This window comes from Vicia villosa, unplaced genomic scaffold (genome assembly GCF_029867415.1).
Source record: "Vicia villosa cultivar HV-30 ecotype Madison, WI unplaced genomic scaffold, Vvil1.0 ctg.000048F_1_1, whole genome shotgun sequence".
Lineage (NCBI taxonomy): Eukaryota > Viridiplantae > Streptophyta > Magnoliopsida > Fabales > Fabaceae > Vicia > Vicia villosa.
The window spans coordinates 479464-505779 of NW_026704980.1; the positions used below are offsets into that span (position 1 = coordinate 479464).

Genomic DNA, 26316 nt, shown 5'->3' on the forward strand with positions numbered 1-26316 from the left:
GTGAAAAGTAAGTTGGAAAGTGAAAAATAAGTTGAAAAGTGAGTTAAAAAAAATTTTTTTTTAGCCCCCAAATAATTAATTTAGACTAAACTAACAAAAGAGTATTTTAGTGATTTTCAGATAAAATTGAAGAAAGTTGTAAGACAAACAAATAAATATTTGAATTAAAAAAAATAAATGAAAAGTAAATCCAAATAATTTAACGTTTTGCATAATGGAATTAATTTTTATTTAAATTTGTTGATTTATAAATACAAATATCTTTCTAACATTAATACATAGATATGATTAAATGTTGATGTCATTGATTGATCCATAAGGGTAGAAATAAGTAGGACCGAGATAAGTTTTGTCAAGCATGAACATGATCTGTTAAAAAATTCAAAGTTTGAGTCTAATATGTAGTTTATCACAACCTTATGCTATGTTTGGGTAAGCTTCTAGTTTAGGAAACGTGAGTCTGCAACACATTCCAATGTACTTGCACTGTGGAAATGTGAAGCTATAAATTGGAGCTTCTGACCAAATGCACGTCTGGCACTTTTCTACCGCCTTTTCAAACATACTATTAGTTTAAAGCTTGAGTATAGTCTTTACGAATTCATGATTGACATATTAACCTACTTAAAAGTTTATTTCATTTTAGTATTTTAAAATAAACAATTCAACTAATATTTAAATATACTAACAAATTAAACGATAGATGAGACTAAATATTTTTTTACATTCTCTTATTCCAGTTTACCTAGTAATATAAGTTTTGTGATACTATTTATTTGAGAAAAAATTATTTAAACAACTTATGACATTGTTCATGAGGTTTTTTAAGCTTATTTTTTTAACTTATTCAATATATTAAGTTTTATTTCTGTATTTTATTTCAAAATATAAAATACAATATAATAATAAATGTAATAAAGTTATTCATATTTATTGAAATAGATCGATCTGATAAGCTAAAAAGAATTTTTATAATCTACAACCTAACTTCTTTTTACAAAATAGGTTTATAGCATACGATTTTTCTATTTAAAAAAGTCTGATTTGTCCTGAATTTGTGTAGGTTAGAACGCAAGCTTCTGATTCTGTATATGTTAGATTGTAAGTCTTTTTAATAAGTTTGACTTATTCTTACCTCTCTAAGGAGCAGTTTACATTCATTATCTCACTTAGTTTACATTTATTGAGTTATCATACTCACCTTATTAAATTAAAAATACCACCAAATGTTTAATTCTAGATAATATTGACCAAAGTATTAAATAAAAAGTAAATTCAAATAGATTTAAAATTTGGTATAATGGAATTAATTTTTTTTTAAATTGTTGATTTATAAATACAAACAATCTGTTTAAATTAATACATAAACATAAAGAAATATTGATGTCATGGATTGATTCATATACCAATAGTTTATATTTATTATCTCAAGTAGCATATATCAATTGAATTATCTAACTCACCATATTAAAAAATACCAATAAATAAATAAATAAATGTTTGATTCTAGAAAATATTGAGCAATGATAATAAATAACCAGTAAACTAATGGGATTTAAGAATAAAAATTAATAGAATTAATTTTTTATTTAAAATTGTTTATTTATAAATAAGAACCACTAGTCATCATAAATCGAATTATAACTCATCAATTTACACTCACTTAATTTAATTAGCACATATTAGTTAAACTAATTCACATACCCTATTAAAATAGTTTTAGTTAATATTATATCTCTTACTTTAAAAACGTTACTATTTATGTGAAAAAATATAAGTAAAAAGTATTCAAATTCTAAGAAAATAAAATCTAAAAAAACAAAATGCATTTGGTCTAATATTAAGACTAAAAAAAAGTTAACACAACTTTTTTTCTTCATTGTTCTTTGATTCTAAGCACTTTGTACTTATATCTTTCAGATTCAGAGTCAAAGTTGTCGCTTTTTCTTCATAATCTGATCCAGTCTTTCTTCCACTTGTTAACTCTTTATTCTGGATACTCCTTCAGAGACTACAAATCTTCGATATGATAATTTCTTTGCAGGCTTAAGATGACAATACCATTTAGGTGTTTCTGAACTCCATATTTTTTTATAGTTGAGTTGGAGTCTGAGATCTTCATAGGCTTTATCTTCTTAAGATAGCATCTGACAGCTTGAAGTTTACTCATTTGAGATAAACTCCCAAATTGAACCAGCTCAATTAACTATGCTTCTTCCACCAGTACTTAGAGGATCTGACTTATCATAAACTATGCCTTCTAATTATATTTTCGAATAATCAATAAGCTTTCCTTTCTTCGAAGCTTTTCAGAGAGATAGTATTCAGAGTCCCTATATTAACTCTTCTCATTGCTTGATTGCTTATTCTTCAGATTTCATTGTGATATCCTTTATCAAAAATATAAGACACCCTTCTTTCTTTCTTTTCTTGAAGAAATTCTTAAATGAGATTTCTATGAGAAAGTCAAGGGTGGATTAATCCATTTCTTGAAAACATCTCATACTCATAAGAACTATTCTTCGGTAAGTAAGAAATCAGCGATTAGTTCAAGATAATCTGTTAGGTTACAATTTAATACTCAATTAACATCTTCTGATATGAGACTAACCCATAGTATTTCTTCACACAGCTTTTGGATCTTTATCGGTCACTTTTAGGTGTTTGATAAGGACTCAACTCTTTATCATATTCAGAATCGGAGCTCTGATACAAATTGAATGTGTGAAAAAAACACAAGAATGGGGGGTGGGTTAATTGGTTTTTTTCACTCTTTGACATTTTCTTGCTTCTTTTCAATATTGTGTTGAATGATTCTCTAAGAATATTGCAGAAACGTAAATAGTTAAGTAAAGCATAAGAATGAACACATGATATATCCTGGTTCACTTGAGAAATTGTCAAGCTAATCCAGTCCACCCTTCCGAGGTGATTTTGCCTTGAACTCAAGGTCCTAATCCACTATAACCAAACTGATTACAATTGCACGGACTGCCGGTGACTAACAACCTTGCACGGGCAACCGCCCGTGACTAACAACCACTAAGAATACCATCTTAGTCTTCTCTAAGTTTCTAACTTAACTGGTCCTTTGAGGAGAAAACAACTATTTGTTTTCACAAGGTTTGTTTACAATAAAGAGCTTCTACACAAGCAAATGTAAACTCAATTAAGTACATCAGAAGATCCTAATACACACTAAAAATATTACATTATATTGTAGATTGATGTGTGATCTTCTTTTCTTCAAGTAGCTTCTTCACAAACAACCGCCCAAAGCACTTGAACTTCTCACGGCCTCTTCTTCATAAGCTTTTGAAAGCTTGGTTGATCTTCACATAGAAGAGAGAAGAACTTCTTCATCTTGATTCCTCTTAGAACATTATGGACAACTCTTGTCTATATGCTTCAATGATCACTTCAGAGCACAACATCCTTGTTATGGATTTGTAGTTGAAACTTCCATGATCATCTTCATTATCAATAACATACTTAAATAGTCATTTTATTATCAGTTGTTCTTGTTATTTTTATGTTGGTTGATGGTTTGGTTATATTTTGATACTTCTAGAACCAACTACTACAAAGTATATGATCTTCTTCTTTTATAGCCAAATAGAATATATATGTTGAGAAAATAACAGTTATGGAACAGCTGACTATAAAAAGAGTCGTTACATAGTGATTTTTGAGTAGTACTACCACGCATGTCCTTCTTACAAATCAAGCTGATGGAGATGTAGTGGAATAAAACTCTTATGTACTGTGTACTTATCAATGCTAACGGTAACATTTGACTTCTCAACTTCAGAGGCTTCTGATGGTTGATGGTTGAAGCATGAGTAGAGTTGTTATACTTGAGTCTTCACATGATTAAGTCTTCAGAACTTGTTCGCTCAGAACCTTGTCTTTGAGACTTTAGCACTTTTCTTTGAAATCTTATTCTTTAGAACTTTAAGTCTTCAGAGTCTTCAGAACTTTGTCTTCAGAGTCTTCAACACTTGGTCTTCAGAATGGTTTCTTCAGACTTCATATCCGAGTAATGACTTCAGATGCTTCTGAAGCTTTGCTACTCTTCGTCAGAACTTGTGTAGCGCGGAAACGTAACTGCTTGGCTTTTGATGTTTTGGCCACACTTTTTCATTAGAGTCAGAATCACTTCTCAGATTAGAATCCAAGAGATCATTGCAGCAGCAATATTAGATATCTTTGGTTTATTCACATTAACATATTGGGTTTTATAAACATTTATTTACAATTTATTCTGTCTATTAAAAAAAATATAATTTATTCATTATTATTTATATTTTTTTAATGGAAAACACTTAGTTTCCCTATATATACTTTCAATTGGCTTTTTATTTCAAATAAATAACATATCACAATTGGTAAGGAATAAAACTTGCATATAAGAAGGCACGGGTTTGAATCCCATATTTCCCACATTTTGACATTTTTTCTTTTTGTTGTCTCAAATTTTATTTCCATATTCGTCTTATTTTGTCACACTATCTTGCGACCGTGAGGAAAACCCGGATCCACGGCGAATCCGTTCGGTTGTATGCACCCAGTAGAACTGAGTGAACCCTTAAGATAGAGAGGCTCACTAAGATTTAGTAACCTCACCCCATTCCAATTATCTTATTTCAGGTGGTTCGAGGCAGGATAAAGGCAAGGGTAAGATGACTTAGTCTTGCTGTGGTGTTTCCTGGCGATGTTTCATTCTTTTGTATCTTTTAACTATGTATCTTTTGGATTATGTAGTAGTACACATTATGAGTTAAGGATTTTTGGCCTTGATGTATTCGGCATTTGTTCTTGTGCTAATACTATTTATCAAGTTCGCTGCTTATGTATGATTTTCATGTATCATATTAATACCATATGCAAGTTATCCTAGACAATGATATGTATGGGGTGTTAGTGTTACAACATATTTTTAAGTTTATTTTTAAATTCATTTTAATTAAAATAATTTTTTTAAAACTAAAATTGTTATTATTTTCTTAAAAAATATTGTATCTTAAAATAAAAATGATTTCATATTATATTTCTTCGTTATTAATATTCAATTATTTAAAATTGATTTTTAAAAATGAAATACTATTTTACATGTAAATTAACAATCATTTAGAATGATCGTAATAATTTTTTATTAAAATATAATTTATTGGAATATTTTGATTAATAGATTATTATAAATAATAATATTCTAAAAAGTGAAAAGTGAAAAGTAAGTTGGAAAATGAAAAGTGAAAAAAAAAGGTAAAAAGTGAGTTAAAAAAAATTTTTTTTTAGCCCCCAAATTATTAATTTAGACTAAACTAACAAAAGAGTATTTTAGTGATTTTCAGAACAACAATTTTTTTGTATTATAGATTAAATATTCCGTAGGACCCACATCATTATTTTCAAAACAAAAATTATCTGGTTACCTTTAGGTAGCCGATATTGAATCTTAACTATTCGTATTTTTTATTATTATTTTAATGATAAAGATTTTCATTTTTCCATGGTAAAAAAGGATTTACCTTTTCCATTGTAAACGCCACCTAAGGAACAATCAGTATTTTTTATTTCAAATTTAATAATAATAACTTTTTCATATATTACTTTTCAAAAAAAAATTCTTCACATTTTAATGATTTTAATAATTAAAATATAAGAAATATGTTAAATTATTCTAATTTTGTCATATCATTAAAATATAACTTGTAGATGTGCATATAATCTTTAATATAATGAGAAATTTATTTAAAATATTTCAGAAGATACATTGATTTCTCTATATCTTTAGTACCGTATTTGCTTAAAAATGGCTGAAATTAGTTGTTCTTATTCCACGGAAAGCAAACAAACTTTCCAGGTATTATAGTTCGACATGGTCCTGATTCATAAATTTTCCAGTCACAATAACTACAATCAGATCTTTTGAAATCACTGTATATGTATATATCAAACCAATGTAGTACACCATTCCATGTAAATCCACAAAAGAATAGTGTATCTGCAAAATATTTAACACCAAACTCAAAACCGTAGTTATCATCAGGTTGTAGAATATGAACTCCGAGATCATCATCTGCAGATTTGCAATGAATAGTTAAACTTGATTTGTTTTTCAAACAGTTGACCATATTCACATGAATTGCGAGCATATTATGCAATGATAAAAGCATAAACATGCATAGTAATAAAACTTTATGCATAAATTGAGACATTTCTCCTTGAGATTATCTTTTATTTGAGTGAGTGAAATTTGATATTTGAAGAAAGGAAACCATATATTTATAGGGAATTTTAAGGCAAAAATAAATAAAATTGAAGAAAGTTGTAAAACAAACAAATAAATATTTGAATTAAAAAAAAATTAAATGAAAAGCAAATCCAAAAAATTTAACGTTTTGCATAATGGAATTAATTTTTATTTAAATTTGTTGATTTATAAATACAAATATCTTTCTAACATTAATACATAGATATAATTAAATGTTGATGTCATTGATTGATCCATAAGGGTAGAAATAAGTAGGACCGAGATAAGTTTTGTCAAGCATGAACATGATCTGTTAAAAAATTCAAAGTTTGAGTCTAATATGTAGTTTATCACAACCTTATGCTATGTTTGGGTAAGCTTCTAGTTTAGGAAACGTGAGTCTGCAACACATTCCAATGTACTTGCACTGTGGAAATGTGAAGCTATAAATTGGAGCTTCTGGCCAAATGCACGTCTGGCACTTTTCTACTGCATTTCCAAACATACTATTAGTTTAAAGCTTGAGTTTAGTCTTTACGAATTCATGATTGACAAATTAACCTACGTAAAAGTTTATTTCATTTTAGTATTTTAAAATAAACAATTCAACTAATATTTAAATATACTAACAAATTAAACGATAGATGAGACTAAATATTTTTTTACATTCTCTTATTCCAGTTTACCTAGTAATATAAGTTTTGTGATACTATTTATTTGAGAAAAAATTATTTAAACAACTTATGACATTGTTCATGAGGTTTTTTAAGCTTATTTTTTTAACTTATTCAATATATTAAGTTTTATTTTTGTACTTTATTTCAAAATATAAAATACAATATAATAATAAATGTAATAAAGTTATTCATATTTATTGAAATAGATCGATCTGATAAGCTAAAAAGAATTTTTATAATCTACAACCTAACTTCTTTTTACAAAATAGGCTTATAGCATACAATTTTTCTATTTAAAAAAGTCTGATTTGTCCTGAATTTGTGTAGGTTAGAACGCAAGCTTCTGATTCTGTATATGTTAGATTGTAAGTCTTTTTAATAAGTTTGATTTATTCTTACCTCTCTAAGGAGCAGTTTACATTCATTATCTCACCTAGTTTACATTTATTGAGTTATCATACTCACCTTATTGAATTAAAAATACCACCAAATGTTTAATTCCAGATAATATTGACCAAAGTATTAAATAAAAAGTAAATTCAAATAGATTTAAAATTTGGTATAATGGAATTAAATTTTTTTTTTAAATTGTTGATTTATAAATACAAACAATCTGTTTAAATTAATATATAAACATAAAGAAATATTGATGTCATGGATTGATTCATATACCAATAGTTTACATTTATTATCTCAAGTAGCATATATCAATTGAATTATCTAACTCACCATATTAAAAAATACCAATAAATAAATAAATAAATGTTTGATTCTAGAAAATATTGAGCAATGATAATAAATAACCAGTAAACTAAAGGGATTTAAGAATAAAAATTAATAGAATTAATTTTTTATTTAAAATTGTTTATTTATAAATAAGAACCTCTAGTCGTCATAAATCGAATTATAACTCATCAATTTACACTCACTTAATTTAATTAGCACATATTAGTTAAACTAATTCACATACCCTATTAAAATAGTTTTAGTTAATATTATATCTCTTACTTTAAAAACTTTACTATTTATGTGAAAAAATATAAGTAAAAAGTATTCAAATTCTAAGAAAATAAAATCTAAAAAAACAAAATGCATTTGGTCTAATATTAAGACTAAAAAAAAGTTAACACAACTTTTTTTCTTCATTGTTCTTTGATTCTAAGCACTTTGTACTTATATCTTTCAGATTCAGAGTCAAAGTTTTCGCTTTTTCTTCATAATCTGATCCAGTCTTTCTTCCACTTGTTAACTCTTTATTCTGGATACTCCTTCAGAGACTACAAATCTTCGATATGATAATTTCTTTGCAGGCTTAAGATGACAATACCATTTAGGTGTTTTTGAACTCCATATTTTTTTATAGTTGAGTTGGAGTCTGAGATCTTCATAGGCTTTATCTTCTTAAGATAGCATCTGACAGCTTGAAGTTTACTCATTTGAGATAAATTCCCAAATTAAACCAGCTCAATTAACTATGCTTCTTCCACCAGTACTTAGAGGATCTGACTTATCATAAACTATGCCTTCTGATTATATTTTCGAATAATCAATAAGCTTTCTTTTCTTCGAAGCTTTTCAGAGAGATAGTATTCAGAGTCCCTATATTAACTCTTCTCATTGCTTGATTGCTTATTCTTCAGATTTCATTATGATATCCTTTATCAAAAATATAAGACACCCTTCTTTCTTTCTTTTCTTGAAGAAATTCTTAAATGAGATTTCTATGAGAAAGTCAAGGGTGGATTAATCCATTTCTTGAAAACATCTCATACTCATAAGAACTATTTTTCGGTAAGTAAGAAATCAGAGATTAGTTCAAGATAATCCGTTAGGTTACAATTTAATACTCAATTATCATCTTCTGATATGAGACTAACCCATAGTATTTCTTCACACAGCTTTTGGATCTTTATCTGTCACTTTTAGGTGTTTGATAAGGACTCAACTCTTTATCATATTCAGAATCAGAGCTCTGATACCAATTGAATGTGTGAAAAAAACACAAGAATGGGGGGTGGGTTAATTGGTTTTTTTCACTCTTTGACATTTTCTCGCTTCTTTTCAATATTGTGTTAAACGATTCTCTAAGAATATTGCAGAAACGTAAATAGTTAAGTAAAGCATAAGAATGAACACATGATATATCCTGGTTCACTTGAGAAATTGTCAAGCTAATCCAGTCCACCCTTCCGAGGTGATTTCGCCTTGAACTCAAGGTCCTAATCCACTATAACCAAACTGATTACAATTGCACGGACTGCTGGTGACTAACAACCTTGCACGGGCAACCGCCTGTGACTAACAACCACTAAGAATACCATCTTAGTCTTCTCTAAGTTTCTAACTTAACTGGTCCTTTGAGGAGAAAACAACTATTTGTTTTCACAAGGTTTGTTTACAATAAAGAGCTTCTACACAAGCAAATGTAAACTTAATTAAGTACATCAGAAGATCCTAATACACACTAAAAATATTACATTGTATTGTAGATTGATGTGTGATCTTCTTTTCTTCAAGTAGCTTCTTCACAGACAACCGCCCAAAGCACTTGAACTTCTCACGTCCTCTTCTTCATAAGCTTTTGAAAGCTTGGTTGATCTTCACATAGAAGAGAGAAGAACTTCTTCATCTTGATTCCTCTTAGAACATTATGGACAACTCTTGTCTATATGCTTCGATGATCACTTCAGAGCACAACATCCTTGTTATGGATTTGTAGTTGAAACTTCCATGATCATTTTCATTATCAATAACATACTTAAATAGTCATTTTAGTATCAGTTGTTCTTGTTATTTTTATGTTGGTTGATGGTTTGGTTATATTTTGATACTTCTAGAACCAACTACTACAAAGTATATGATCTTCTTCTTTTATAGCCAAATTGAATATAGTTGTTGAGAAAATAACAGTTATGGAACAACTGACTATAAAGAGTCGTTACATAGTGATTTTTGAGTAGTACTACCACGCATGTCCTTCTTACAAATCAAGCTGATGGAGATGTAGTGGAATAAAACTTTTATGTACTGTGTACTTATCAATGCTAACGGTAACATTTGACTTCTCAAATTCAGAGGCTTCTGATGGTTAATGGTTGAAGCATGAGTAGAGTTGTTATACTTGAGTCTTCACATGATTAAGTCTTCAGAACTTGTTCACTCAGAACCTTGTCTTTGAGACTTTAGCACTTTTCTTTGAAATATTATTCTTTAGAACTTTAAGTCTTTAGAGTCTTCAGAACTTTGTCTTCAGAGTCTTCAACACTTGGTCTTCAGAATGTTTTCTTCAGACTTCGTATCCGAGTAATGACTTCAGATGCTTTTGAAGCTTTGCTACTCTTCGTCAGAACTTGTGTAGTGCGGAAACGTAACTGCTTGGCTTTTGATGTTTTGGCCACTCTTTTTCATTAGAATCAGAATCACTTCTTAGATTAGAATCCAAGAGATCATTGCAGCAGCAATATTAGATATCTTTGGTTTATTCACATTAACATATTGGGTTTTATAAACATTTGTTTACAATTTATTCTGTCTATTAAAAAAATATAATTTATTCATTATTATTTATATTTTTTTAATGGAAAATACTTAGTCACCCTTTATATACTTTCAATTGGCTTTTTATTTCAAATAAATAACATATCACAATTGGTAAGGAATAAAACTTGCATATAAGAAGGCACGGGTTTGAATCCCATATTTCCCACATTTTGACATTTTTTCTTTTTGTTGTCTCAAATTTTATTTCCATATTCGTCTTATTTTGTCACACTATCTTGCGACCGCGAGGAAAACCCGGATCCACGGCGAATCCGTTCGGTTGTATGCACCCAGTAGAACTGAGTGAACCCTTAAGATAGAGAGGCTCAGTGAGATTTAGTAACCTCACCCCATTCCAATTATCTTATTTCAGGTGGTTCGAGGCAGGATAAAGGCAAGGGTAAGATGACTTAGTCTTGCTATGGTGTTTCCTGGCGATGTTTCATTCTTTTGTATCTTTTAACTATGTATCTTTTGGATTATGTAGTAGTACACATTAGGAGTTAAGGATTTTTGGCCTTGATGTATTCGGCATTTGTACTTGTGCTAATACTATTTATCAAGTTCGCTACTTATGTATGATTTTCATGTATCATATTAATACCATATGCATGTTATCCTAGACAATGATATGTATGGGGTGTTAGTGTTACAACATATTTTTAAGTTTATTTTTAAATTCATTTTAATTAAAATAATTTTTTTAAACTAAAATTGTTATTATTTTCTTAAAAAATATTGTATCTTAAAATAAAAATGATTTCATATTATATTTCTTCGTTATTAATATTCAATTATTTAATTTGATTTTTAAAAATTAAATACTATTTTACGTGTAAACTAGTAGAAGACCCGTGCGTCCGCACGGGTAATTCAAATCTTAAGATGAATAAGATATTACAAACGCATAAAAAAAAGTTTAAAAACTCGAATGAGGAATGTTAAATTAAAATTCATAAAATATAATATAGATGTAATGAAGCTATATATAGTAACTATTTAAAAAAAACAAAAATTTAGAAAAAATGTATTATGGTAATAGCGACCCGTGAAAGTAATGAGTTTCGGTGATAAAATTCACATGAAAAATATATTATGGTTATAGTGACCCGTAAAAATAGTGAATGTCTAAATAAAAATGAATTAATGCCAAGGAAATTTATGTGAATGAAAGTAAAGTAAATGACAACTAAAGTATGAGAATGTATGATACTAAGTAATGAGTAATAATAAAATAATAATAATATGTTTTAAGGAATCATGTTTACGATAATTAAACATATTTATAAAATTATACGTATTTACGAAATATGATATATTTTAAGGATGTAATTAGCTGTTAAATGCAACATTATGCTTCAATTAAATCACGTAATATAAGAGTAATCATGCAGTGCAAATGAAGAAACTAAACATTAAAATTTAAGGAAAAGTTATACAACAACTATGTATAGATGAGAATGATGGCAGAGAGAAAATAAGTTGAAATGAATAAAAGATAAATAAATGCATTGATTCTAAGTTAATGGCAACTATGCAATAATGTGATATTTGTTATTATTTGATACAATGCTTAAAAATATGTTCTCAGGAAATGTGTATCCAGCTTATAAGGAAAAAATGTAACTGAACTCTTCATTTTGAAGTATTTGATTAATCTTTTTTTTTAACTTAGTCCAATCCATTAGGACGAAGATATAGTATTAAATCTAACATACGAAATATCTCAGGGATCAAAAAAATATTTAAAATAGAATTTGAATTCAAAAACTTTTGAATTAAAATATTATCATTTAAAATGATTCATGAGCATTGACTTTGCTATGTGAGTGTTCTTAAAAAAATTATGTTTACTTTAAGAATAGTGTTAATAAATAGTGCACTTGTAGTTGGCTGTGTTATACGTATGAATGCTACTAAAAGAATATATATATCTTATTATTTTTGTTAAGTCTTCCTCTAAATTCACACATCTAAGGGAGATATGTAACATGAAACAAAACAAAAATAAGAAAAATGTTTATATATACAGCTAAGGGAATGGAGCATAGAAATATTAATGTCTTCTTTAATAAGTGACAACCATGTTAACTTTCTCTTCTATTTTTAATATTTCTTCTCCAAATTTACAACCAAACTTTCAAATACTCCTACTTTACTATGCAAAAGTCTCTCTTTAAAAGCCAAATATGTAACCTCCCGGTGCCAATTTTAAGATACCAAAGTTTTCATGAGAAGTAGAAAAATGTAACAATGTGTTTACATATTAAAGGGATGTGGTTATGCGGAATGAAGTTGACAACACAAATTTGAATATACATGTTTGTATCATAATTTGGCTAACATATCTAAACTTGTCTAAAAATCATTGACTTTTCTTAAAGGGAGACTTTTCATCTTCACAAAATATCCCACCAAATTTGAATTTTTGAGGTCAAGATAATGCTGGATATTGTACCAGCAACACACACAACAGCAAGTACGAGAAAGGTAATCTTAAAACAATCTAGACCAGCACATGAAACACTTGAAGCAATGAGACCAAAAGCTTGTTGCTTTGCATGCTCACTGTCATATATACGTTCGGTTCGAAGTGCTGAGAAAAGTAATGCACCAATTGGATTACCTAATGACATGAATTGAAAAATAATCCAAAGTGCTTCAAACCAAAAGCTCTGAAACTGTTGGAATTATTGAACATTGTACAGTGTAGCAGATGCTGAGAAATCCAACTGCTGGATAAAGTTGTTGACATAAAAAATAGTCCCTAAATTGTATCAAAAGATATAAATGTTGTTGACATCAATATTAAAAAAGTATGTTTCAAAAACAGTCCCAATATAAAGTGTGTTAAAAAAACAACAAAACTATGATATATGTAATTGAATCAGAGTTTTGTGGTTGAATCAATGAAGAAAATTTATATCAGTTGCACTTCCAAGTCCTATGCAATAAGCAAGAAAACATAAAATGATAACAGAAAACATGTTTCCAAACCAAACAGACCCTTGTCGGTATCTCTTTTGTTTATTACCATAATGTAAGAAAAAGAGGTATAACTAAGATCCAAGGTAAATAAATTTCTATCACAGTGAAAAGCAAAAGGCCCAAAACTTTGCTTCTAGGTAGATCCATAATGTCGAGACTTTAGAAGTATGAACCAATACAAGTATACAATTTATCAATGAAAACCTAACAAACTACGGAAAAACAACAATCAAAGCCTTAATAGTTTAACTTAGTTTTCTATTGTACGAAATGGCTATAAATAAAAAACAATATATCATATAATTGCAGACCTACCCTGACTTGTTGCAGGAGATGTTGAATTTTGGGCAGGACCAGTAACCTTATTTCGGTTGCTTCCAGTCCCCATAGTCACACCATGAAATTGCCTTTGTACGATAGAAAATTTCATACCGCCGCAACCGTGTGATAAAATTTGAAGCCACACCATAAAGAACATTGCAGGCAAAATTGAACAACGGAGGAAAACGAAGTTTAGACAAAATTGAACAAATGCGTTAAATGAACCTGTTTCTCGATGAGCTTGGTGAAGAAGCGTTCGGATTCAACCGCACCTGAAGGACCAAAATTTAATAGAGCAGCATAACCTACATCATGGAGTTGGAAATATGTAATACTGACACAGTGACACTTAATGCATACAAGAACAATCAGTTCATATGTAATAATACACTTAATGCATACAGGAACAAAAATCAATTGACAATTGAAACTGCAAAATTTAAGAACTTGGTTTCAAAGTGGTTCTAATGCCAATCACAAACTGATGTACTAATGACAGTAACATTAGCACCAAAAGCTTTGGCAAATTTCACAGCAAAAGACCATATAGCTTACTTACTTGATGGAACAGGAAACAAAACATGGTTACCAAATAGAGACTCAATTCAAACAATGGTTACAGTTAATTTAAACATCATCACAAAAAAACTCTTATAATGTTACCGAAATCTACGTTGTCTCAAATTTTATTTCCATATTCGTCTTATTTTGTCACACTATCTTGCGACCGCGAGGAAAACCCGGATCCACGGCGAATCCGTTCGGTTGTATGCACCCAGTAGAACTGAGTGAACCCTTAAGATAGAGAGGCTCACTGAGATTTAGTAACCTCACCCCATTCCAATTATCTTATTTCAGGTGGTTCGAGGCAGGATAAAGGCAAGGGTAAGATGACTTAGTCTTGCTGTGGTGTTTCCTGGCGATGTTTCATTCTTTTGTATCTTTTAACTATGTATCTTTTGGATTATGTAGTAGTACACATTAGGAGTTAAGGATTTTTGGCCTTGATGTATTCGACATTTGTACTTGTGCTAATACTATTTATCAAGTTCGCTGCTTATGTATGATTTTCATGTATCATATTAATACCATATGCATGTTATCCTAGACAATGATATGTATGGGGTGTTAGTGTTACAACATATTTTTAGGTTTATTTTTAAATTCATTTTAATTAAAATAATTTTTTTAAACTAAAATTGTTATTATTTTCTTAAAAAATATTGTATCTTAAAATAAAAATGATTTCATATTATATTTCTTCGTTATTAATATTCAATTATTTAATTTGATTTTTAAAAATTAAATACTATTTTACATGTAAATTAACAATCATTTAGAATGATCGTAATAATTTTTTATTAAAAAATAATTTATTGGAATATTTTGATTAATAATTTATTATAAATAATAAAATTCTAAAAAGTGAAAAGTGAAAAATAAGTTGAAAAGTGAGTTAAAAATTTTTTTTTTTAGCCCCCAAATTATTAATTTAGACTAAACTAACAAAAGAGTATTTTAGTGATTTTCAGAACAACAATTTTTTTGTATTATAGATTAACTATTCCGTAGGACCCACATCATTATTTTCAAAACAAAAATTATCTGGTTACCTTTAGGTAGTCGATACTGAATCTTAACGATTCGTATTTTTTATTATTATTTTAATGATAAAGATTTTCATTTTTCCATGGTAAAAAAGGATTTACCTTTTCCATTGTAAACGCCACCTAAGGAACAATCAGTATTTTTTATTTCAAATTTAATAATAATAACTTTTTCATATATTACTTTTCAAAAAAAAATTCTTCACATTTTAATGATTTTAATAATTAAAATATAAGAAATATGTTAAATTATTCTAATTTTGTCATATCATTAAAATATAACTAGTAGATGTGCATATAATCTTTAATATAATGAGAAATTTATTTAAAATATTTCAGAAGATACATTGATTTCTCTATATCTTTAGTACCGTATTTGCTTAAAAATGGCTGAAATTAGTTGTTCTTATTCCACAGAAAGCAAACAAACTTTCCAGGTATTATAGTTCGACATGGTCCTGATTCATAAATTTGCCAGTCACAATAACTACAATCAGATCTTTTGAAATCACTGTATATGTATATATCAAACCAATGTCGTACACCATTCCATGTAAATCCACAAAAGAATAGTGTATCTGCAAAATATTTAACACCAAACTCAAAACCGTAGTTATCATCAGGTTGTAGAATATGAACTCCGAGATCATCATCTGCAGATTTGCAATGAATAGTTAAACTTGATTTGTTTTTCAAAGAGTTGACCATATTCACATGAATTGCGAGCATATTATGCAATGATAAAAGCATCAACATGCATAGTAATAAAACTTTATGCATAAATTGAGACATTTCTCCTTGAGATTATCTTTTATTTGAGTGAGTGAAATTTGATATTTGAAGAAAGGAAACCATATATTTATAGGGAATTTTAAGGCAAAAATAAATGAAATTGAAGAAAGTTGTAAAACAAACAAATAAATATTTGAATTAAAAAAAAATTAAATGAAAAGTAAATCCAAAAAATTTAACGTTTTGCATAATGGAATTAATTTTTATTTAAATTTGTTGATTTATAAATACAAATATCTTTCTAACATTAATACATAGATATAATTAAATGTTGATGTTATTGATTGATCCATAAGGGTAGAAATAAGTAGGACCGGGATAAGTTTTGTCACGCATGAACATGATCTGTTAAAAAATTCAAAGTTTGAGTCTAATATGTAGTTTATCACAACCTTATGCTATGTTTGGGTAAGCTTCTAGTTTAGGAAACGTGAGTCTGCAACACATTCCAATGTACTTGCACTGTGGAAATGTGAAGCTACAAATTGGAGCTTCTGGCCAAATGCACGTCTGGCACTTTTCTACCGCGTTTCCAAACATACTATTAGTTTAAAGCTTGAGTTTAGTCTTTACGAATTCATGATTGACATATTAACCTACTTAAAAGTTTATTTCATTTTAGTATTTTAAAATAAACAATTCAACTAATATTTAAATATACTAACAAATTAAACGATAGATGAGACTAAATATTTTTTTACATTCTCTTATTCCACTTTACCTAGTAATATAAGTTTTGTGGAATAAAACTTTTATGTACTGTGTACTTATCAATGCTAACGGTAACATTTAACTTCTCAACTTCAGAGGCTTCTGTTGGTTGATGGTTGAAGCATGAGTAGAGTTGTTATACTTGAGTCTTCACATGATAAAGTCTTCAGAACTTGTTCGCTCAGAACCTTGTCTTTGAGACTTTAGCACTTTTCTTTGAAATCTTATTCTTTAGAACTTCAAGTCTTTAGAGTCTTCAGAACTTTGTCTTCAGAGTCTTCAACACTTGGTCTTCAGAATGGTTTCTTTAGACTTCGTATCAGAGTAATGACTTCAGATGCTTCTGAAGATTTGCTACTCTTCGTCAGAACTTGTGTAGCGCGGAAACGTAACTGCTTGGCTTTTGATGTCTTGGCCACTCTTTTTCATTAGAATCAGAATCACTTCTCAGATTAGAATCTAAGAGATCATTGCAGCAGCAATATTAAATATCTTTGGATCTTTTCGATTGTGATCAGATGGAGAACCATACTCGCTTCTTTAATGAGATTTCGACTATTTGTTACACATAGTAACTCGCATAGGATCTTCAGCGCACATCTTGAAGGTGTTTGTTTGATTTGATAATTTTGATAGACTTAGTCTTGCACAAAAACAAACATCAGAAACAAAATAGTTCTTTCACAAATACTCTATTGTTATCATCAAAACTCACATATATATATATATATATATATAAATATATATATCAGAACCAAATCTTGTTCTTACACTAGGGACAACTCTCTGACCATCCATGAAGCGGATTCGAAGGCAATCCTGGCTGTTGACAAATAGGCCATGACAAATAGGCCAGGAGAATGACGCTATCTGAGGACGCCGTTGCTGTGATGAAGGTTTCGGGAGACTGCTCTAACCCTTAATGGCACTGCTGTGATGAAGGTTCTGGAGACTGCTCTAGCCCTTAACGATGCAGAGACCTGCTCGCTAAAAGAGATGAGGAGGGTGCAAGCCAAATATTGAGCTCGGTGCGGACATAAACAGACTAGAGACCAATCTCTTTCATCATAAAGAGAAGTACCAATTCCAGTTCGGGCTTTATGAGGAGATGACTCAGGTGAAGGAGAAGCTGTAAACAGCGACCGAAGAGAACAAACAACCTCTGTGCGAAGGTCACCGAGTTGGAAGCTGATGCAAAGCATGCCGAGGAGGAAACTGAAGAAGAGAAAGCCTTGTCAACCCGCGGGGAGCTGATTTCTCAGATCCAGATGCTCGAATAGGATTGCCTGGAAACCCTTGGGATGGGTTTTAACAATGCGGTGGAGCAACTTCAGATCGTCAATCCCAGGGTTCAGCTCGTTATCGAGGGGATCAGGTCTTCATCAGGTTGTTGACAGCCAGATAGTTGTTCCCGAGGGTTATTGTATCGAGGGGGAGTCTCGATCCGAAGAGGGGGAAGATGCTTGAATTTTGTATTTGACTGGCCTGCGTGCCATACATTTGTTTGGCCTGCGCGCCAAGTGCTTTTATTTGAATGTTTAGATATTGGGCTCTGCCTGTTTTGTTGTAATATTTTGACAATGTCAACCCGTGTGGTTAACACTTTTACTTATGTAGTTTATATGCTTGCTCCAGTACTTTATTTCCTCGTCGTTATTTAAGTTTGTAACAGTTTCCGTTGGTGTGGGGATTCTTGCTTGACAGAATCAACGTTCGATAGTCTAGGGAACATGTCGAGGAGTCGGAATTGGTTTCTGCTTGATAATGAGACTAGAATCTCGGTCGGGGTCTTAATCTCATGGCGTGAACTTTTCCATCGCGAGTAGGGTGTTCTACCTCATCGGTACTGTGACGGCGGATCTCGGTAGAGGTATCCCTGTTGGGCTAAGGTTCTGCTCGTCCAAAGAGCGAAAACCCACCTTCGTTTAAAGTTTGGGATGTTGTGTCCATACTGTAACACGCTTCTGTGGCCGGGTGTGCCCTGTTGCTGTCGAACGGGGCATGCCGACTGTTAGGCCTAAACGATCGTTAGATATAACGTAACTGTGATATTGCTTTAACTTTTCGGCGTTCCATAATCGAGCAAGTTCTTCTCTGTGCAGATTTTCGAGGTAATAGGCCCCGTTGTCTGTTTTTGCTCGGACGCGATAAGGACCTTCCCAATTCGCGACAAGTTTGCCCTTGCGGTAAGGACCATCTTGTCATAGTGGACCTCTGGCTCTTGTAGTACTTTTCAAATGAAATACACCAGGTAGTGAGTAATATCACATTCCCGTTGCAGGGGTGAACCAAAACACGCTGTTGCAACAATACTTCTTTGAGCTAGATAAAGACTCACACTTTGGTGTTCATTTAAATGCAGTTTCATTCCTTAGAATTTTAGGCTATGTTTGGGAGTTTGGAGGGGAAGGGAGGGGAGGGCTTTGAAAAATAGGAAGAATTGGGTGAAAAGGATAAAAGGATTTTGGGTAGGAGGGTTTTGGAGGATTTGAGTTTATTCATAACACCAAAAACCCCATAAAATGGGGGAACTCAAAAATTGTATTGAAAGAGGGTTTTGGAAGGTTTTGAAGGGCTTACATAAATTTTCCAAATATCTTTTAGGTTGTTATAGTATTTTGAAAATTAAAAATTTAGTAATGATAATGACTCTTTTATCATTCTAAACAAAATCATTTTTTCAAAAATGTCAAATATTTTCCTATATTTTTTTTAAAATTTTGTTTTTGGAAGCCTTCCCCTCCCCTCCCCTCCAAACTCCCAAACATAGCCTTATAGAATGGTAATGTAGGATGGAGGGACCTAGAGATAAACCATGATAGACACTTATCTCACTTGAACAACATAAATGAATATTATACAATGTCCTTAACTGCAAATTTCTAACTCTATGACTTGAAAGAAACTTCTCACACAACATTTAATTTGAATCACTTCCTTTTGAAGGTTGTTCTTTGTTAGAGCTCCAGATTCGCATGCGATTAGCTATTTGCTCTACCTACAAACAATCATATTTCATAAATTACACTATAAAATCTTAACAAAAATACTTTAACTAAGCAAATTTCTAGTTACGATTTTAACATACAAAAAGAAAACATAATTACCTCTTTGGTCCAGTTGGTCCTATAAATAATGACTAAAAGGACTAAAATCTAAAGAATCATGCCACACATTGTGCCTCCCCATAGACCCTATACCACAAATATTCATACAAATCATATAATAGAGAAGTTTATTGATGATTTATTGAAGATAGATTTTCTAGAGCAAGAATAGTGGTATACCTTGACTCCTAAATGTTGGTGGAAACCAAGAAAAAATCCAATGGGGAGTCCAACAATGTAATAACATGCCAAGTTTATGTAACCAACCATAACTTGCCATCCACATCCAATTATAACTCCTATATAAAATCTCCTTAAAATTATTAGAAGCTATTAAAATATAACTTTTTTCTGCTCATAAAAGCAAACAATCAATCACCTGATATAATCTGCGAAACCGTGTTGAGAATCATGCTTATACCAAGAAAGTATGCTAATTCACTAGCAGCATGTATCATATCCTCACTATTGGTAAAGATGATGGCAAATTTATCTTTACTTAAGAAAATCACAGTCATGAAAATGATTCCAAGGAGAAGAGTCTCAAACATTGTCACCAAAAAAGAGTATTTGGCTGCTCTTGGATGCGACATGCCAAGTGTATTAGACACACGAACACTTTCATAGTATTAGAATGAAGAAATAATTAGTGCGAGCATTGAAAAAATACATGAGTAGATTTCATACCAGCATTTTGAAATTGTCCTGCACCATAAGCTTGCCCACATAGTGTTGTTATTGCATTTGACATTCCATACTGCGATTTTACACGAGTAGATTTCACAACTCTATCTAGTTTTCAAAAATCAACTGACATGTGCTAGTTGAACTAAATGAGTGTAAACTTTTATATTTATGTATTAATGCAAACACGTTGTTGATATTTATAAATCAACAACTTTTAAAAACAAAATCCAAAGAAAAGATAATAAGTTTGGATGAATGAGAGTGAGTGAGTAACTAACCAGCAAAGAGAAATAGATAGAACAGATGACAGTTTGATAGATAGAGAAAGAAGAGAGTTGAATGTCTCCAAGATGACCAGCATAGATTGAAGTTGAAGAGTTATTAAGAAACTGAAAAAGTAAAGACAAAGCCACTGGAATTGCTATCTTCCATATCTTCAATGTTTCACTCAACAAAACATGTTTCAAAGCCTTTAAGCTTTTCACTGCCAAATAATCATTTTCTGCAGTAAAGCTTTTGATTATCAAAGGTGTTTCCATGTCAGTGAGATTCTTAGACTGAAGTTTGGTATGAACTTCTAAATCAAGACTCAAAAGCACAATGTTTATAGTATATATGCTAGATCTAGACTTTGCTTATTTTGGAAATGTAATTTGTCTTTATTATGGATGATGACATATATTTTTGGATGGAGAGGTCCCACGTTGGATAAAGATTGATTAAAGACAGTACAAGCTAACCACCATAAAAAGAAAGTGAAGGAGAGGGCCACATGACAAATTATGCACCAAATAAATTCTAAAAGACAGTCTACCTTTTTGGGTTGCAAGGTAGATAATCCTTTTTTTGAATAAGACATGACTTGAACTTGTTTTAACTATCAAAGCCAATGTAAAATCGGTTGGCTCATGCATGAGCTAGGGACCCAAACTTTAAATACCAAGTCAGTAAGGCAGTAAATCCTTTCCCATCATTTTCACAAAATGATTTTTTCCTTTCAGAATGTGAACCACCTAAATAAGTATTCTCACTTTGACGGAACTTGCCGGTACAATGGCAGATGGAATTTTCCTCCTCCGAAAGATTAACCACTTGCACTTCAGGTTTGCTTTTCTGCCAATAATTACAATATTCACCACTATCTTTCAACAAGAAAACAATCAAAATTTAAATATAATAATCAAAGTTTGAAAAACACACTATTGCCGCGAAAACGACTGAGACAAAACGGTATCTAAAGGTTCTGAACCCATAGCTTTATTCACCATTTTCATGGTAAAAAACAAATTGTGATTAATTCACATAGCCGATACCACTGAAATTTGGTTTAACCTTATCAACTTTAAATGAATGGACATGATGCTTGATAAGAAAAGAATCCAAATTTTGATTTTTTTTTCTCACAACTAGTTTTTTGGTCTCACTGTCATAAACTGTATAACCATTCATTTAATAGATAATTCAGCATATTCATTTTCTTAGACCAAACTTATCTCCAAATCAATCCAATAAACTTTCAAATGGCTGATGCTTTACTTGGAATCCTAATTCAAAACCTCGAATCCTTTGTTCGACAGGAACTTTCATCCTTTTTGGGTGTTGATGACTTGACCAATAAGCTATTTGGAAATCTAACTGCAATTCGAGCTGTACTCAAAGATGCTGAAGAGAAGCAAATTACAAGCCATGTTGTCAAAGATTGGCTGCAGAAACTGTCTGATGTTGCTCATGTTCTTGATGATATATTGGACGATTGCTCAATAACTTCAAAACCACATGGAGACAACAAGTGGATCACCCGTTTCCATCCTAAGAAGATTCTCGCTCGTCGTAACATCGGAAAGAGGATGAAACAAGTTGCTGAAAAGATTGATGTTATCGCTGAAGAAAGACTGAAGTATGGATTACAAGTGGGAGTCCCAGAGGAACACCTACAAGGAGATGATGAATGGCGCCAGACTACCTCTGTCCTCGCTGAACTAAAAGTATATGGAAGAGACAAAGATAAAGACAGGATTGTCGAGTTTCTTCGAAACGATGCTAGTCATAATGAAGAACTCTCTGTCTATTCCATCGTTTGCCACGGTGGATATGGAAAAACAACACTTGCTCAAGTGGTTTTCAATGATGAAAGGGTCAATACACATTTTAACTTGAAAATATGGGTATGTGTTTCAGATGATTTTAGCATGATGAAAATTTTGGAGTCCATTATAGAATCTACTATTGGAAAAAACCCAGATCTCTCGTCTTTAGAAGCAATGCAAAAAAAGGTTCGAGAAATTTTGCTGAGCAAAAGGTATTTACTTGTTCTTGATGATGTGTGGAGTGAAGACCAAGAGAAATGGAATAAGTTGAAGTATTTGTTGCAATGTGGTAATGGAACGAAAGGGGCATCAATTTTGGTCACTACTCGACTTGACATTGTTGCGTCCATTATGGGAACGTATCCTGCTCATCGTTTGGTAGGTTTGGCTGATGATGACATCTGGTCTTTGTTCAAACAACACGCTTTTGGACCAAATAGAGAGGAGCGTGCAGAGCTTGTAGCAATAGGCAAGGACATAGTTAGAAAATGTGTGGGTTCACCTCTGGCCGCCAAAGCACTAGGAAGCCTTTTGCGCTTTAAAAGTGAGGAACATCAATGGCTTTCTATAAAGGAAAGCAACTTATGGAATTTACCCGAGGATAATCCTATCATGTCTGCTTTGAGACTAAGCTACTTTAATTTGAAATCATCACTGAGGCCATGCTTTACTTTTTGTGCTGTTTTTCCTAAGGATTTTGAAATGGTGAAGGAACAAGTAATCCATCTCTGGCTGGCTAATGGATATATTGCTTCCGTAGGAAATTTAGAGGTGGAGCATGTTGGTCATGATGTGTGGAATGAATTATCCGCGAAGTCATTTTTTCAAGAAGTCAAAACTGATGAAAAGGGTAATGTTACTTTCAAAATGCATGATTTATTTCATGATTTAGCTCAGTCTATTATGGGAGAAGAATGTCTCGCTTCTGGGGCTAAAAGCTTGACTAGTTTGTCTACCAGAGTTCACCATATAAGTTGTTCCTTTATTAATTTTGATAAACCATTCAAGTACAACACCATCCCTTTCAAGAAAGCTGAATCATTACGAACTTTTCTTCAGTTAGATATTTCCTTTGGATACACAGGTTCATTTCCATCAATCACTCCTCTTCGAGCATTACGTACAAGTTGCTCGCAACTTTCGGCACTAAGGAGTTTAACACATCTAAGGTATTTGGAACTTTTTGAAAGTCACATCAAAACATTGTCTCGGTCTGTTTGTAAGTTGCAGAATTTGGAAATACTAAAATTTGATATTTGTCCCTATCTATCAAGTCTACCCAACCAATTGACACAATTACAAGCTCTCAGGCATCTTGTGATTAAAAATTGCAATTCATTAGTATCAATGCCTTCCAAGATTAGTAGGTTAACCTGTCTAAAAACATTGAGCATTTTCATTGTGGGTTCGAAGAAGGGATTTGGTTTAGCTGAGTTACGTGACTTGCAACTAGGAGGGAAGCTGCACATCAAAGGCCTAGAGAATGTGTCAAGTGAATGGGATGCTAAAGAAGCTAATTTGATTGGTAAAAAGGAGTTAAATCGCTTATACCTGTCATGGGATAGTTACACTAATTCGCAAGGCATTAATACTAATGTTGAGCGAGTACTCGAAGTCCTTGAGCCTCACACAGGTCTCAAGGGTTTTGGGATTAAGGGTTATGCAGGAATACATTTTCCCCATTGGATGAGAAATACTTCTATTTTGGAAGGCTTAGTTGATGTTATACTCTACAACTGTAAAAACTGTAAGTGGCTTCCTCCACTTGGTAAATTACCTTTTTTAACCACTCTTTATGTATCTGGAATGAGAGATTTAAAGTACATTGATGATGACTTATATGAATCTACATCCGAGAGGGCTTTCGTGTCATTAAAGCAATTGACTCTGTGTGGTTTACCTAACTTAGAGAGGATCTTAGAAGCTGAAGGTGTAGAGATGCTACCACAACTTTCCTACTTTAGAATTTCTGGTGTTCCCAAGTTGGCAGTCCCATCGCTTCCATCTCTTGATACCCTTGATCCTAGTGGAATAACCGACGAGTTATTTAATCTCTTCCCTAATTACTGTTCCAAAGAAATTTTGGATTTATTTCCAAAGGGAATTGTGTGTAATATGCATAATCTTAAGTCACTTTTTATCACACACTTCAAAGAACTCAAGGTATTACCTGATGAGCTAGGCTCCCTTAGTGCCCTGGAGGAGCTTCACATTGCACGCTGTATTGAACTTGAGTCTTTTTCAATGCATGCGTTGCAGGGTTTGATTTCTCTTCGAATTTTGAACATTTTTTATTGTCCCAAATTAAAATCCTTGTCTGAAGGTATGGGAGACTTGGTTTGTCTTGAGACACTTGAAATCCATTATTGTCCACAACTTGTTTTACCAAGTAACATGAACAATCTAGTTTCCCTTCGTCAAGTGACAATTAAGTGCTTAGATGGAGACAGCAGGGGTTTACAGGGTTTAGAAGTTATCCCCTTCCTACATAGTTTGACTCTATCAAACTTTGATGACTTGCCCGAATCATTGGGAGCCATGACTTCACTTCAAAGAATACAAATTTTTTGTTGTTCTCAGGTAAGATCGCTACCAAATAGCTTTCAGAACCTCGAAAACTTGCATACTTTGGTTATTGTTGGATGCTCGATGTTGGAGGAGCGATGCAAGAAAGGAACTGGGGAAGATTGGCATAAAATTGCTCACGTTCCTGAATTGAAGTTATCTGCAGAAAAAATACACTTGGGTAATCTAATGAATCTCTTGCTTCTTTTTATCTTGGTCTTTTTAACTATATATACAATTATATACAGTACATACATTTCTGATTTAAGGCTTGACAAGTGTTTGACACATACACAACACCTACATATCTAGTTATATTGAATCACTTGTATTTTCTCAAATAATTATCGGTGTCATATATCTTGTTTTTCGCAACAAATGTTTGATGATTTTTGACATTGGAATTCTGAATGTAGGGAATGAACTTTCAAGATGGGAGAAGGAATCGCATTTGCGGTACTACCGTCAATTTTCAGATAATGACTTTAGCATGGTAGTCGATGCATTCTGAATGCACCTAATGGCATAAAGATAACACTCCTTTATGACAAAAAATGGTGAGCACTAAGAAACACATCTTTCTCCTTTCTTTTCTAATTCATGTTATATTTAAAAAAAAACTTACTTGCAGCTATTTACTAAAATCTGCAGAAAAAATTCTAGACACATGGAAATATTTCTCGGGCTTCATCAATCATCGTCTGAATGAGTAATTCCAAGTCATTTTCCTTGTTCAAGTTAGACATTGGAAGGAATGAGTAATTCATTATTTTCATGCAATGGAAGTGTTTCTTTGTAATTAATTAATGCTTAGGAAGAATCCTTATATTTCAGTTTTACCTGCAACTAAACTACCTTATGCATTCAATCTTCTTGGCTTGATTTACGATATACTAGTTTCAAAAGATATTCAAAACTATTCTTCTTCAACCTCCATCACCACAAACATCATTAACCTAGAAAATACTGCCATAAAAA

At 31.6% G+C, this 26316-nt stretch overlaps 2 protein-coding genes across 3 annotated transcripts in view; one reads left to right on the plus strand and one right to left on the minus strand.

Moving 5' to 3' along the window:
* Positions 1 to 19670: 19670 nt before the first annotated feature.
* Positions 19671 to 26316, minus strand: part of LOC131623032 (protein DETOXIFICATION 34-like) — a 50571-nt gene continuing 43925 nt past the window's right edge. The window contains exons 4-7 of one of the 2 annotated variants that reach the window (XM_058894042.1): positions 20379 to 20617; positions 20180 to 20298; positions 20000 to 20086; positions 19671 to 19890 (exon numbers count right to left, since the gene is read on the minus strand). In XM_058894042.1, the coding sequence (XP_058750025.1) occupies positions 20048 to 20086; positions 20180 to 20298; positions 20379 to 20617 (397 nt within the window). In that variant the 3' untranslated portion in view covers positions 19671 to 19890; positions 20000 to 20047. The remainder of the gene's footprint in view (positions 19891 to 19999; positions 20087 to 20179; positions 20299 to 20378; positions 20618 to 26316) is intronic. The other variant, XM_058894041.1, reaches the window with a different exon arrangement.
* Positions 22136 to 26234, plus strand: LOC131623029 (disease resistance protein RGA2-like). Its single transcript, XM_058894029.1, has 3 exons — positions 22136 to 25519; positions 25755 to 25895; positions 25990 to 26234. Exons 1-2 carry the CDS (start codon positions 22207 to 22209, stop codon positions 25847 to 25849), a joined length of 3408 nt encoding a protein of 1135 aa, XP_058750012.1. The 5' UTR covers positions 22136 to 22206; the 3' UTR covers positions 25850 to 25895; positions 25990 to 26234.

What these genes read in the sequence shown, in the direction of transcription:
- LOC131623029 (XM_058894029.1), top strand. Translation starts at nt 22,207, where the DNA reads ATGGCTGATGCTTTACTTGGAATCCTAATTCAAAACCTCGAATCCTTT. An exon ending in TGCAGAAAAAATACACTTGG is followed by an intron (nt 25,520 to 25,754) that starts GTAATCTAATGA and finishes TTCTGAATGTAG; the next exon opens with GGAATGAACTTTCAAGATGG.